Source organism: Lepidochelys kempii, chromosome 2 (genome assembly GCF_965140265.1).
Source record: "Lepidochelys kempii isolate rLepKem1 chromosome 2, rLepKem1.hap2, whole genome shotgun sequence".
Taxonomy (NCBI): Eukaryota; Metazoa; Chordata; order Testudines; family Cheloniidae; genus Lepidochelys; species Lepidochelys kempii.
Window position 1 is genome coordinate 254977305 of NC_133257.1, and position 15672 is coordinate 254992976.

Below are 15672 nucleotides of genomic sequence, written 5' to 3' on the forward strand. Positions count from 1 at the left end.
AGATCCATGAATGACATGTGACAAGAGGAGAGAGGAAGACAGGGTAGAGCTGTGCAAAGCCTTGAAGGTGGGAAGGAGTTTGAATTTGATGCCAGTTGAGATACAAAGGGCAGGGAAGAGACTTTGAGAGTGTGGGGCTGACAAGGTCAGATTGGCAGGAGAGAGAGAGAGAGTTTACTTAGTGGCATCATTTTGGATAGACTGGAATGGGGAGCAAAGTGGGAGTCAGGTGTGCCAGAGAACAGGAGTTACAGTAGTCTAAGCAGGAGAGTACCAAGGCCTGGATGAGAAGGTTGACAGCAGTGAAGGAGAGAAATGATTGATATGGGAGAGGAAGAGGAAGAAATGACAGATTGAGCAGCAACCTAAAGGGGCTTGAGGGGTGAAGGATGGAGAGGTGCCAGTTGTGCGTCTGAGACACAAGGAGGTTGGTGGGATATAGAAGAGGGTGGGGGCAGGGAGAATTTGGGCAGTGGTGGGGGAAGATGAGGAGTTCTATTTTAGCCATGCAGTGCTTGAATTGACAGCAGGTCATCCAGGAAGAGGTGTCAGAGAGACAGCTGCAGATCTGAGAGTGAGCCCAGGCCGAGCGATGGGGGTGCAGAGGCAAATTGAAGAGTTGTCAGCTTAGTGATCGTCATTAAAACCATGAGAGTGGAGGAAGTCAAATCAGGGTAAGGTATAGAGGCAGAACAGGGAAGGGACCAGAGGATGGAGACATGAGGGGTCTTGAGAAGAGGGCGGGAGTGAGGAACTAACAGAGTGAAATTAATTATATGAAGTGAAACTGTTTCACAGTCTGTTTCCCTGCGTGGATCTAATTTGTTTTCACAGTGTTCTTGTGGTCAGGCATCCAACATTACGGGGAAGAATTTCACACACACTCCTGCCCCTCCCACCAAAAAACCCGCAGCTTTGTCATTAATTTAATTCTTGAAAAATATCTTTTTATCGTTGACCTGAGCCTGCACATCAGCACCCTCAACTAACTTTGAAATCAGCTGGAGTTCTGGGTGCTCCTCAACGCTCAGGATCAATTGCATTAGGTTTTTTAAAAAATTGATAGATATCCCTGGAGACAGAACATGGTATAGCTTACATTTGGGGACCTAAAAACTACTTGACAAAGTATTTACACCGCTGCTTAGAAGAGATTTCAGTTTCAAGCCTCCAGAACTTTGGCTGTCCTAATATAGCTCCGATAAGCCTGGCTTTTAATTATTTTTTTTCAGATGTTTCCACAGAACTGGTTAACACAGATGTGAAATCAGATGTACAGGTGCAGTATCAGTTGTTAGAACATCAGCTGCAGGAGCCAAAATGATTGCACTCCTAACACTTATTATTTTCTAACAAATTACTGTGAAAGTCTGTTGTTAAATGGCATTGTCTCATTTTCTAGTAGCCATATGTAAAACCATTAGCGCCTGGCTGCCATTCTTAACCAGGGGAAATGAGCCCCCTTGGTGCAGTGGCCTGCTTGAAAAGGTCATCAGCGTGTGTTTAATCTTGACTCCTGCCAAACAGGGGTATGAGAATATTGTTTCTGCACTGAAGGGATACCAATTTCTATCTCATTAAAAAGGGATTTAATTTTTTTTTTGTTTCTGATGACATTAAGTCATTCTCACAGTAGTGCAGACAAAAGAGAAAATGCTGCTGTGGGGAGAGCAGAGTGGAGATGTAGTTAACAGTGGTTTTGTAGTGAGGCTCATTTATTTTGCACCTGGGGCAAGGGAATTTCAGCTGCTTATTACTGGCTGTTTTCTTAGCTTTCTCTCTCTTCTTCTCTTGCCCTCTATTCCTTGTAAAGTTACTGGGCCAAATTCTGTCCCCAGAAACTCACATGCATCTCTGATTGACTTGTCTTTTTAAAACACAAATGTGTATCACTTGAACATTGTTTAAAGGTCTTACAGTGTAAGGATGGGACATTCAATAAGGACAAATGCAAAGTACTCCACTTAGGAAGGAACAATCATACATAATGGGAAATGACTGCCTAGGAAGGAGTACCTTGGAAGGGGATCTGGGCATCATGGTGAATCATAAGCTAAATATGAGTAACAATGTAACGCTGTTGCAAAAAAAGCAAACATCGTTCTGGGATGCATTAGCAGGAGTGTTGTAAGCAAGACACAAGAAGTAATTTTTCTGCTCTATTCTGCGTTGATTAGGCCTCAGCTGGAATATTGTGTCCAGTTCTGGGTGTCACATTTCAGGAAAGATGTGGACAAACTGAAGAAAGCAATAATAATAACAATAATAATTTTTATTATATTAATTATTATTATTAAAGATCTAGAATACATGACCTGTGAGAGAAGACTGAAAAAATTGGGTTTGTTTAGTGTGGAGAAGAGAAGACTGAGGAGGGACATAACAGTTTTCAAGCACAGAAAAGGTTGTTACAAGGAGGAGGGAGCAAAATTGTCTCCTTAACCTTTTGAGGATAGGACAAGAAGCAATGGGCTTAAATTGCAGCAAGGGCGGTTTAGGTTTGACATTAGGAAAAACTTCCTAAATGTCAGGGTGGATAAGCACTGGAATAAATTGCCTAGGGTAGTTGTGGAATCTCCGTCATTAGAGATTTGTAAGAGCAGGTTAGACAAACACCTGTCAGGGATTGTCTCTCGATAATGCATAGTCCTGTCTTGAGTGCAGGGGACTGGACTAGAAGACGTCTTGAGGTCCCTTCCAGTCCTACAATTCTATGAAAGGTGGGCCTCAGGGAAAGATCTGGAGGAGAGGGCAGTGGCCATACAGCATAATTCAGGGAGGGTATTCCGTGCAGAAGGAGCAACATTGCTGGAAAATACTGAGATCATCGTGCAGGGGACTGACAAGGTTGGCATAACTGGCAGAGCAGAAGGGGTGGGGGAAGGTGTTTCGACATAAGAGATGGGAGGACAAGTAGAGAGGGGTAGGGTTGTGAACAACTTTGAATACAATATTTAAATTCAGTATTTGGTTATAGTGGCCGCCTTAGTTTGAAGTTAATGAAGCTTTAATAATTAATTAATAATTTCCTTGTTTTTTTAAAAAACTGTGGGAGAGAGAACCAAGGGTGCCTGCCATGTGTTCTCTTCTTCCGAGTTCCCCTTTACAATGAGGGGGTGGAGGGGACACCAATTCTTTTGCATCACCAGGACCTAGAAGCCTCGCATGGATCCTATGTGCTCTGGGGCACCTCCAGTGTGCACCACGCTTCTAAAATCTCGAAGAGTGTAAGAATGGACTCTGAGGTTTCTGAAACATGGCATGCACTGCGATGTCAGAAGCCACAGAGCGAAGAGGAGTTTGGTGGGACTCAGTAGAAGGATTGTTAGGTCCCCATTGCTTTCTTGGGATGGAGATGTGTGGAGTGCTCTCTGTTTCTGTGGATTCTGAGAGTCAGATGGATACTGAGAGTCAGTCAACACTTAAATGGATTGTGACCTTGCTGTGACAATAGCAATTCTCGCCCCCCGCCCCCCCCCCCCCGCCAGTGACTTGTCAGGAGAGACTCCCTGGCAGTACCAATGGCCATTTCTCCTCTCCTCTTCCCTATGGAGGAGAATGAGGTTTGGCTACTTCTCATTATTCATGTAGGATTTGATTTTCGAAAGTGCTAAGCACTACAAATTCCAGTGAAGTCTATGGGAGCTGTGGGTATTCAGTACCTTTGAACATCACGGATTTTGTTTTTTAACCAAGCATTCACTGTAATCCTGAAGACAATGGGTATTGGCATTCAAAGCGGATAGAAACATTGGACCAGATCCCGGATTTACACCAACTGAGGACCTAGCCAAAATGTTCAGCCCATTCCTAAAATAATCATCTAAATCTGTAATTGCAGAGCCTAATCTAATAAATGTGTATGGTAATTACTCTGGATAAGAGCCCTTACAGGTTTGAGATTTCTGCTTTGCATTGTTTTATAATTTTTGTTTTAAAAGTTCTGCAAGATAGATTTCAATTAAAGTAATCTGTGTTAGAAACAGTTGTCATAAGCTCCCTTTGTTTTGCAGAGAGCAGTGCACTGGCTGAATGTGGGCAATCTATCAGAACCATTTACTTGTGTACAGTGCAAGGATATTTGGAGAGAGTGCAAGTTGCTACAGAAATGTCTACCATGCAGCTCTGTCTCTAGTTTCCAAAAGATGACCACCTTCCTTTTAAGGAACTGGCAAGGCCTCATTCCCTATTAATTCATTAGCTGTTCGTCCTCGAGGAGCCTGTCATTTCTTAGCTCATCAATAGACAGCCGTATGATTCTGTCCCTGCAAAGACTTAGGACACATGAATCAAAATAGTTGTGTGATGTCATGTCATACTGTGAATGTGCTCTGGCCAATTGGTGCCAAGAATTGTCTGTACCGGGGTGGTTTCCTTTTACAGTCTTTTTAAAGAGACATCATGCAGAACTGCACATGACAATTCCCTTCAAGAGGGCTTGTGCCTCCTTTGCATATTTAGTATTTTTTACAGGGGAGAGCTTATCAGCTAGTTATTGACCTCTTCTGCATAAGCTGATCCACTGGTGAAATTCTTTTTCAGCCTCTGAAGCTTTCTGACTGCTTAAGGATAAGAACTGCCGCACTACAGGCTTTTGAAATTCTCCTGATGTCCACAGATATTTTCAGAATAGTTACTGTACAGTAAGAATTAAGATCGAACTGCTTTGGGCAAAGTTCAGCTACTGTCTCTGGATCTGATTGTCATTAAGATGTGATCTGAAGTCTCTTTCAGAAATTCAGAAGCTGAAGCTTTTCCTAACCACACGTTGTTTCAGCTGACTTTTTGGAATATCTTATTTTTGCCCCGTTTCCATTTTATCTGACTTATTTTCCTGCCCCACTCCACCTTTTGATCAGATCTGCTCTTTCTTCTTCTTCGATATCGGGTATGATTGACGGCTGCTATTGCTTTGGTGCCTGCCGCAGCTCATGAAGCGTTTTGGCAGTCTTAGAGGAAGCAAGAAACGAAAGGACCAGGGCAGAAGCTCTGAGAGGCGCAAATCTGAACCTCATGGCCTTTTAGGTAGGGAATTTCTGTGTTACCCCTCAATACGAGGATTAATTATTTTTTGGGATCAGGCATTGTGGCTGTATAAAACAAAGAGCAACCTTCGGGTCCCTAATCCTGTTGATTCAATTGAGTAACTGTTGTGGGTAGATATTAATGGGGTCATTTATACAGTATTTTGTACCTGATGGGAAACGCTAAGTGAATTCCTTTAGTATACATCTAAAAACCTATAAAGAACTAATCTTCCAAATTATTTTTTTTTCAAAGTTGCTTTACAGTATTCAGATTAAACTGTGTGAAATATATCCTGGCAGGCCTGATGACTGTAAATTTCAAACTAGGATTCTCTCTTTAAAGAAAGAGAATTAAATGAAGTGCTAGGTTAGTAAATATTTAAATAATATAATTGGTAGTTAAAAAGGGAAATACAAGAGTCTTCAAACGAAGTGCTACCTCCCATAGGCAACTGCTGTTTTAAACCACATCTTTCAAGTGTCCTCCCGCAGTTTCCAGTTCAATTATATTTCACCTTTAGTTAAAGACCAGAACTCCACTAGGTCACTTAAAACAGGTTAATCATGGAACAAATGCTGAGTTCTGTTTGGGTATTGCACTGGGAAGCAAATTTCAGGTAAGGCTGAGTTGGCCAGGAAGTATGGGGTATTCTGACGTTGGACGAAGCATCACATATGTTTCCTGAGAACAGAATAGCATCTCTGCTGATTTCTGCCTGACAAACAGCAGAAAGCTATAATTGAGTAATGGGAATGAATTTCCTGCATTACCTTGTGGTGGGATTGTTGTGCACTGTGTACTTTCCAGTAAAGCACAATTCTGCTGAGAAAAAAAGAGAGATACTGACCTGGCACTATGGCACTTAAAAACAGTGTTACCGTCACACTGAATCAATAAGATAAGTACAGAGTTCAGTATGTCTGACTGGTTAATAACCCTGGCCTGATTCTTCTCTCATACTGGTATAATTCAGGAGAAACTGAATTGGAGTGACACTGGTATAAAACTAGTGTGAGGGAAGAAATGGGCCTTGTGGGTTGTATATGGAGTTTTAGTAACTATTTTTCAGTAATAGTTTTAGTAACTATTTTTCAGCATCATTTACTCTTGTCAATAAACAGAAATGTTACTACTTCAAGGTGTTTTTTAAGTTTGTTTTCAATTAATTTGCTCTGTTTTTAAAGTCTTTCTCTTGCCATTGGTGTTCCTTGTTTTTTCTGTTGCAGTGTTGAATGTTGTGAAGTATCAGTGTAAATCAAGCATGATGCTGCTGGAGTCAGTGGAGTTGCACTAATGTGAGGCTCATGTAAATGAAAGGAGACCGAAGCCTTGAGAATTTCATAGTGGGGTAAAATGTGAGATCTAGTAAAGGGAAAGCTAACGTTGCCCCTTATGCAGGAGTTAGGCCCACAGAGGGCCCAGATCAACAAAAATGTTGGACCATTCCCAAGCTACCAAATGAACCCCCTGGGCTCCCTGACAGGCAGCAGTGTGGCTGAGTCTGATCTGTGACAATTTCAGCCACTGCCTCCCCATCTTCCCTTGGTTGACATTGTGACATAGGGTGTTCAGGGTCCATGAAAGGTTCTGGGGGGCACCTGAAGTCTTGTTTCTGAAGCAGTTGGCTGGCCAGCAGCACCACTTGCTATACCCAAACCCACTGTAGCATCTACATTCCCTCTGAATGTAGGCCCCAGGTGCAAGCACCCAATGTTAATCCTCCCCTGTGCAGGAAATAATTCAACCTGCAACAACAACAATTGCTATAAAAACATTCTAAACCACAAGCGTTACAGAAACAGAGGTTCAAAAAAGAATCAGATAAGTGAATGGAGGATAGGTCCATCAATGGCTGTTAGCCAAGATGGTCAGGGATGCAAAACCATGGTCTGGGGGTCCCTAGCCTCTTGTTGCTAAAAGCTGGGACCAGAAGACAGGGGATGGATCACTCAGTGATTGCCTGTTCTGTACATTCCCCCTCAAGCCCCTGGCATTGGCCACTGTCGGAAGACAGGATACTAGGCTAAATAGACCATTGGTCTGACCCAGTATGGTGGTTCTTATGAAACAGCCAAAAGGGAAAAGTACATAAACATTTACCTCCTTATTCCTACCCTGTCCCATCTAACTAAAGTGAACTGAAAGGTTTCCGTGGGTATGAAAGAGCCTAATGTTCCTCAGTGCTGTGAGTTGTGCAGGCTATAAAACAAAGCTGGCCTTTCTAGTTTCTGACCATAATTGCTCTCATTAATTTTGCTGTGTAGCCCATCCTGGTGGTGTAGAGACAGAATTAGATGCTTGTTTACTATGCAGAATTTCCATCAGCAATATTTAAAACATGGCTCACATTTGTTCTCTGTCACTTTTGTATCATGAATGAGCTGCAGGTGTCTTTCCAAAACCTGACCTCAGATCACAAGGGTAGGAAAAAAAAGGGTCAGATGTGTATGTTATACTGGCTTCCTCAGAGTAGCTGCTGCTGTTGTGATCCTGGAGGAATCTGGATTCTTTTCTGGAAGCAGATTAACCTGTATGAATGTCTTTTTCTTCAGGATGGCTTAATTTATTAAAAAGCTTGCATTATTTTCTGAATTAATCTTTACCAAAAGGACTTTGTTTTTATAAAGCACTGGCCTGTACTAAACTCATCCTGAGAGGCACTGAACACCTTCAGCTCTTATGGCAATTGAGGGTGTTGAAGAGCTTTTAGGACCAGACCCAGTGTTTGTTTTTTGTAAGAGCATTTGTAACAAACACCCGTGGTGGCCCATCAGGTGCAGTAATGCAGACTGGTGCATTCTCTTGAGCTTCTTCTGCTGTCAGAGAGCAGGAATTAATTTTAGAAATATATCCTATGCTTTTAGAGCAGTGTGGTGCGGGTATAGCTATGCAAATACTGTTGGTGTTAATGGGGTTCATGCAGGGCACGCCCTCCTCGCCACCTCAAACTACTCATTTTGTCTTATGCCGTGATTGTTCAGACTCACAAGGCTCAGCTTCTTTTCCCCCTCTTTTTCTAAGTAGAGATGGAAAAGGCCACGAGGTTACAAACGTATCGTTTTCCATGCCAGTTGTCAGTGTGCTGTATTCTGCCACCACTCTTCTTGTTCTGAACTAACTGAACTCAGAGTTTCTGATTTTCCTTGACCTCTAGTCATAAAATCTTTTAAAGAAAGAAGAGAGGCCTCTGCCCATCATAAGCTGGGGCATACTGGTGGCTTCTTGCCTTGTTACAGAAGCCACCTTTGGGGCTCCTGCAGCTAAGATTATTGTGCCTTTTCTTATGTGCATCATTCAAGCTAAACCCCAGAATAGGCCTAAGCATCTTCTCCCAGGCTGAGAGAGGGGCGTATTGTGGGAGAGAGGCTTGGTCTAGTGAAGGGGAGCAGAGAGGGAATTGTGGGATCCCTGGTTGCCCATTTAGAGCAGCTTTAAAATCCCTTTGTGCCAACTGAGCAGTACAAGGGGGTTATAACATGAGCCACAATATAACACACACAGATAGAGAAGATGAAGACAAAGGGAGCAGTCAGAATAGAGGCTTAGACAGAGCATTGGGTGTGAATGAGGTGCGAGTGAGGAGGAAACACTGCACTTTTATGCATAAGAAGAAGGGAAGGTAGTGCAGAGATTCAGGAAGCAGGGAAGATATGCTCTGAGTATGGGGAAAGGGAGATGATTTTGGCAGCTGTGAGGCATGTAGCTGTAAGAAATTCACCCTGCTTCTGGCTCACTCACTTAAGGAAATCGGTGACCTCCCACCCCGCCCCCCAACCTATCTGTCAGTTACATCATTCAGGTTTCAGAGTAGCAGCTGTGTTAGTCTGTATTCGCAAAAAGAAAAGGAGTATTTGTGGCACCTTAGAGACTAACAAATTTATTTGAGCATAAGCTCATCCGATGAAGTGAGCTGTAGCTCACGAAAGCTTATGCTCAAATAAATTTGTTAGTCTCTAAGGTGCCACAAGTACTCCTTTTCTAGTTACATCATTGTCAGCTCTTGGTACAGCCTGCAGTGTTGTAAATAGATCAGCTCTGTTACTTTTCTCAAGGGGACAGTTTTCAGCCAAGATGAGGCTAATATCCCTGCCCTTTAAAGGACACCATCTGTTCAGTGAAGGGTTGAACAACACATGCAAAAGATTGTATAGGTGTTGAATAGGAGTTTTCCTGCCCTGTCAAACTCCGTAAGTGCCCAACACAGAAGCATCTCTGCTCTTAGTGCCATTGTAGAGACACCTGCACAGATAGGGAGCGCTGTCTCATTCCAAGGCAATTGGTCACAACTATTCATTTTGAAATCCACCAGCTAAATCTAAACTTCTGCTTGCTAGGCTGCTCCTTGCTAGGCTGTTCCTCACCTCCATATCTGGGCTGTTGCCCTACAGGTTTGCCTTTGTAACTTTCAAGAGGCGTAGGCTGAAACTTATCATAGATAAGTCAGGTTCTCCACATCTGGAAAGAAGGCGACAGGGGAATTTCAATTTTTCAACATTGAGAAATGGGGAGATATCAGGATAGGACGACCTGCTACACCCCTTCCTGACCACTAGGCGGCTCTGCTGGTGAGGGTCACCTTTCACAGTCTCTGACTGTAAAAGGGGAGGGAGACAGTTCCTTCGTGGCTGAGCGGAGGAGGAATTTAAAGGGACTGTATATTCCAACATGCAGTAGTAGCCGGCAGCTCTGTGCAAGGTGTGATGCTTCACTTCCATGGAGATTGGAAGCAGATGAGGAAGACAAAACCACTTGCACAGGCAATCCACCAACAAAGGTAAAATAAGTTGTAGAAGCATTTAAGGGCCTGACCTGATCTCTCACCCAGAGAGTGCTCTGCTGGAATCTCCACAGCTTCAGGGCTGCTCTGTATGGGACCAGAGGGAAACAAGGACCTGCAGGAAGCCATTCAGAGCTGGCAGAGTTATTTGTCAGTTCATGGTCCTTCCATTCAGAATATTGGAGGCCCCTCAGGTGTTAACCAAGTGCATGGCGGTTGTTGCAGCCTTTCTCCGCAGGCACCAGGTGCAAGTCTTCCCATACCTAGACGACTGGCTCATCAAGGGCTGATCTCGAGCCCAGGTGGAGGAACTCATGAACCTGGTGTGTGCAACGTTCCTCAGACTTGGTCTCATCCTCAGTGTGGCGAAATCGACCCTGACTCCCTCTCAGAGAGTAGAATTCATCAGGGCCCTCTTGGACTCCACCCACGCCAGGGCATCCCTTCCTGAGTCTCATTTTCTGACCCTAAGTGCCATCATCAAAGGTCTCCATTGATTCCCCACCACGACAGCCAGAACTTGCCTAAAATTGCTGGGACATATGGCAGCTTGCACATACGTAGTGCAGCACGCAAGGCCGCGGCTCTGCCCTCTCCTGGCATGGCTGGCTCAGGTGTACAGACCGAACTGGGACGCTCTGGACAGGCTGGTCACACTCCCCCTTAGGTTCTTGAGTCCCTTCAGTGGTGGCTAGAGCCACCGGTAGTCTGTATGGGAGTACCTTTCTCCAAGACACAGCCGTCACTCACTAGTCACGGATGTGTCGGCGCTGGGGTGGGGAGTGCACCTGGGCGACATCAGGACTCAAGGCCTCGGGTCCCAGACGGAACTATCACTGCACATCAACGTCAGGGAGCTACGAGCGGAGCATCTTGCTTGCCAGAGATTTCAGGCCCATCTTCAGGGCAATGTGCATCAGTGTTGACGGACCACACCACAGCTGTGTTCTATATAAACAAACAGGGTGGGGCTCACTCCTCTCCCCTGTTCCAGGAAACCCTCAAACTGTGGGACTTTTGCATCGCCCACTCGATACAGTCAAAGGGCTTGCAAAACGAACTAGTTGATCGCCTCAGCAGGTCCTTTCATGGCCACGAATGGTCTCTCTGCCCGGACATCATCAGCAGTATCTTCCAAAGGCGGGGCTCTCCCCAGGTAGATCTGTTTGTGACATGGAACAACAGGAAGTGCCAGCAGTTTTGCTCCTTCCTGAACTACAGCTCGATCGCAGATACCTTTCTCCTGCCGTGCACGGGAAGACTGCTGTACGCCTTCCGACCCTTCCCTGTCATCCACAAAGTCCTCCTCAAGATCTGGCAGGACAAAGCATTGCTGATTGTCGTAGCACCAGTGTGGCCCACCCAACACTGGTTCTCCAGGCTGTTAGACCTCTTGGTGGACACGCCCACGTCCTTGCCCATGATTCCAGACAAATTTGACAAATTCCAGACGTGGACAGATTGGAGAGAGTCCAGAGGACAGCCACAAAAAGGATAAAAGGTTTAAAAAACCTGACCTGTGAGAAAAGGTTAAAAAAACTGGCCATGTTTAGTCTTGAGAAAAGAACATTGAGAGGAGACATAACAATCTTTAAATATGTTTAGGGCCATGGGCGGCGGGTATTGTAAGCATGGGTAGGTTGTGTCTTGCCAAACAGCCCCCAGGCCAGGCCTCCTCTTGCGGTTCCCAGAGCATTCTGCCTTGGCTGGCCCAGGCTGGCTGGCCTGCCTCCCACAGGGAGTCAGGGCAGCTGGTGCTGGGGCCACCCTGCCTGGTGCACCAGGGCTGGTTGCACTGCCTGGAGCACCGCGGCCAGGAGTGCTGCCTCCCAGTGCATCAGGGCTGGCTGCTCTGCCTGGCCACTCGGAGCCCTGGGGCGGGCCAGGAGGGCTGCCGCTCAGCTGCCCATGTTTAGATCTGTTACAAAATGGTCTGTGATCAATTGTTCTCCATGTCTACTGAAGGTAGGACAAGAAGCAATGGGCTTTAATTTGCAGCAAGGTAGATTTAAGTTGTATATTAGGAAAAGCTGTCTAACTATGTGGGTAGTTAAGCTCTGGAATGAGCTTTCAAGGGAGGTTGTGGAATCCCTGTCATGAGAGGCTTTTTAGAGCAGGTTAGATAAACACCTGTCAGGGATGGTCTAGGTTTACGTGGTCCTGCCACAGCACCACGGGCTGGACATGAGGTCCCTTCTAGCTCTAGTTCCTATGATTCTATGATTCTATAATCATTTTAAAAAACCCCAACATATGTATATTTGACTTACTTTTGGCAGTGGAGGCTGAATGTTGTTTCTGAAAGAGAAGGAAACAAAACCAGATCCTTGGGTATTCAAACCCAGAGAGATTGTGAAACAGGAGGAGATCAGGTAGAGGAGTCTAGACAAGAGAGAATGAGTGAGATTTAAGGTGAGATGGATGAGGAGCATGGAGCAACAACACAGAAGGAGGAGAGGTATTTATTGGGAAGATGCCCGAGGGAGATAGATGCATAAACAACATTTTCCTGAAAGGAGATAAAATCTGTGTATTCTTCTGTATAATGATACTTGGTCCTTTTGAAGTGTAAATGAATTAAGCTTCACAATATCCCCTATGAGGTAAGGAAATTTTATTTGTATTGCAATAGCACCTAGAGTCCCCAGCCAAGGATCAGGACCCCATCATGCTAGACACTGTACAGACATAGAACGTAAGTTAATAATAGAAAGACGTATTATTTCTATTTTACAGATGGAGATTCTGAATTCCGTAAAGCTAAGTAAGCCTTGCCAAGTTCTGCTTGCTTGCTTACCCAGGGCCGGTAATTATATTTTTTAGGGACTAGTAAAATGTCATTAGGCTGATTTTTTCCCCCCCCATTATCATTATGGTAATGATAAGAGAGAGGCTGTTAAATTTTGTGCGGTGATACTTTTCATGACTATCTTGTAAGGTGGGATTTAGTGATTTTTCCCAAGTCAGAGGCAGAGCTATACATAGAACCGAGGAGCCGTCACTATCAGTTTCTACGTCTGACTACTTCCTCCTTCCCCTAACCTTCTCCTCACCCCTTACTTTCTGGTGTACAGACCAAATATCTGTCTGCCTTTTTAATGAATATATTGAAAGGAACAAAAGGGTGAAGCAGAGATGGCTTGAACATGAAATCACAGTTTGAAGAATGAAGCCTGGGATTTCATCACACAGAATGCCATAGAATTAAAATTGGTGTTCCAAGAGCCAGTGGCATTATAGATTTTAATGAATGTCTGAGTTTATGGGCTCACCCCATTCCCTAGTTTAATGTTGGTCTCTTTTTTCCCCCCCCATTTGTAATTTTCAGGGCCTCTGACTTCTTGGTGAATAGCTGTTTTAGGAGTTATAATTTCTAAATCAACCTTGTGTTTGCTTTGACCATACTACACCAAACCATTGTTTGTTTATAGAACCTATTTCATGCATCCGTATCACAATGCTTTTGCAAGAAACTAAAAGTACATTAAAAAATTTCACAAACTGAACCATTTCCATAGCCTAAAATCCCACATGCAGATAGCATTTATATTGTTACGTACTTTATTACATTAGAAATCTGTGGTTTTGGACCATCAACTCCCTGGTCATGGTTCCAGTGAGCTGTCCAAAAGAACAATTTCACAGCATGTTGTTAAAAGAACATAGTTAGTTTTATTGAATCACTAACCCCAGGAATTTTTGAATTCAGCTACTTTTCATAAGTTTGCTTTCACCTTATTCCTGTTCAGATTTGAAAAAAGGTCAAGGATTTGTAAGCATAAGAAATTCTGGCAGCCAGATTTAACTGCTCCTAATTGTCTTGGATATTTTATTCTTACCAAAGAGTTGTGCTGACACCTAGAGCCTTTTCAGTCTGTAGAGGTACAGTACTGGTCCATGAGATATTGCTGTGCCTTTGGCACTTTTGGTTTGTATGGTAGAATTCTCACTGCAGGCAAAAGTCACAGAACCTTAGTTGGCTTCAAAGACATAGCCAGGCAGTGCATCATACTACTTTGTAAATCTATTATATGGCTTTACAGATTCTTGCAATCAGATGGTTCCTTTTCCTACATTGCTTACTTTGATGAAGCAATTGGGATGTTAGCCTGAGGAAGGACAGCAGTACCCTCCATCATTTTTTCAAAGATTTTTCATAGAGTCAGAAAACAACCTGGCATCTTTTCAGGGTGGTGGTGAGGAACCTGTAGGGACATTCAAAATGACAACAACTGAACCATTCATCTTTTCCTAACACACCCCACTAACCCCACTGTTTTCAGTATGGGTAGTGCAACAGAACAAAATAATACATACAGGACTCTGGGAGCAAACTCCTGCCTTTTTATGCTGGAGACACATCTGAAGAGAAGCAGAATGGTGTGTGACTTCTCCAAGCTGTTCTCCCAGCACACAGCATCATGGCCAAGAGTAACGGGGAGAGTGGGAGGAATGCATAGTAAAGTGCGGCACACCACAGCATGGGTACCAGAGTCCTTGGGGGCTTGGCCACATCCCCTTGGAGCCCTGAAGTGTTGGACAGTGCAGTAATAATTGGTGTTCTGCCCTTCTGCTATGAAAGTGCACTAGTAGGGAAGTTTACTGTGCCCTCCACTCCAGATCACCCAAATATCAGAGAGCAAGACTTGGCCTCTACTGTGCATTCTCTCATTCACAGGCTGGGAAGGAATTCAAGAGCTGACACTATAATATGTGCAGTGCTGTCCATGGAATGTAGATGCCAAATCCTTTTGCAGAATCAGAGAAACAGTAAACCCTAAGGGGAGACTAATGGCATATAAACCAAGAATTATTGTACAGAAGAGTTACATCAAGACGTAGGTCTTTGATATACAGCACAATTTAATTTCATTACAGATTTTAACCAATTTATTTGAGCATGAGCTTTCGTGAGCTACAGCTCACTTCATCGGATGCTGTAGCTCACGAAAGCTCATGCTCAAATAAATTGGTTAGTCTCTAAGGTGCCACAAGTCCTCCTTTTCTTTTTTCGAATACAGACTAACACGGCTGTTACTCTGAAACCTGTCATTACAGATTTTGATATGGATTTATCTTCCACACAAACTATTTACCAAAACTCTATACAGTATTACTGCATGTAATGCGGTTACAAATAAATAATACATGACTGTAGAATGAGAGGAAAATTTTAAAAAGTAGAGACAAAAGAGAGAGTACATTTTCAGACTTGAAACGAGAGGGGAAGTCAGATAGATGCAGAGACAAAGGAAGCTTGTTCCAGATGCTAGAAGCCTGAGACAGGAAGGTTCTTGCTCCAATAGCAGCAGGAGAAGTAGAGTTCAGAGTCAAAGATGGTGCCAAGCTTAAGAATGGACATTGGGAGCAGATGGAAAGGCTGAGTTGAGGAGGGTGATAGAGAAGTTGGGATGATGTTATAGGATGCTCTGTTTGTCCAAGAGACACGGTTATGACTGGATGCAGTGGACCTCAAAGAGTGGTTCTAGTAACCAGGAAGTACTGGAGAAAGAGTGTGCTGGCTGTGCCACTTTTCTCTTTTGGGTGGCGCATGTCTGGCTGTGCCGGTCTTGTGCCACCCAGGGTTTCTCTAGCTCTTGGTGAATCCTCAGGCAGCCGGTGAAGCTGGTTTTGCAGCTGCTTTGCATCAGTGGACTAATGCAAAGCAGCCATCATGGGAGCCCAGATCTGGCCCTACATGTTCAACACGAAGAAGAACAGGCAACACTGAATAATTTGTATTTATTGAGCTAGAAGCCTCTCGTAGGTCAAGAGGGAGCATTGCTTGCTGGGACTTGTACAACCTTCAAAAGGCACCCCATATTATAAAAGTTGCATTCTGTCCCATTTCATGCAAATTGTGTCCC

The 15672-nt window shown here is 44.1% G+C and overlaps 1 protein-coding gene across 13 annotated transcripts in view; it reads left to right on the plus strand.

Moving 5' to 3' along the window:
• PRKAG2 (protein kinase AMP-activated non-catalytic subunit gamma 2) overlaps positions 1–15672 on the plus strand; it is a 386863-nt gene that overhangs the window by 174094 nt on the left and 197097 nt on the right. For 2 of the 13 annotated variants that reach the window (XM_073334625.1, XM_073334629.1), the window contains exon 1: positions 4908–5025. The exons of the other annotated variants lie outside the window; for them this stretch is intronic. In XM_073334625.1, the coding sequence (XP_073190726.1) occupies positions 4932–5025 (94 nt within the window). In that variant the 5' untranslated portion in view covers positions 4908–4931. Of the gene's footprint in view, positions 1–4907; positions 5026–15672 lie in introns of those variants that run through there. 13 annotated transcript variants of the gene reach the window in all.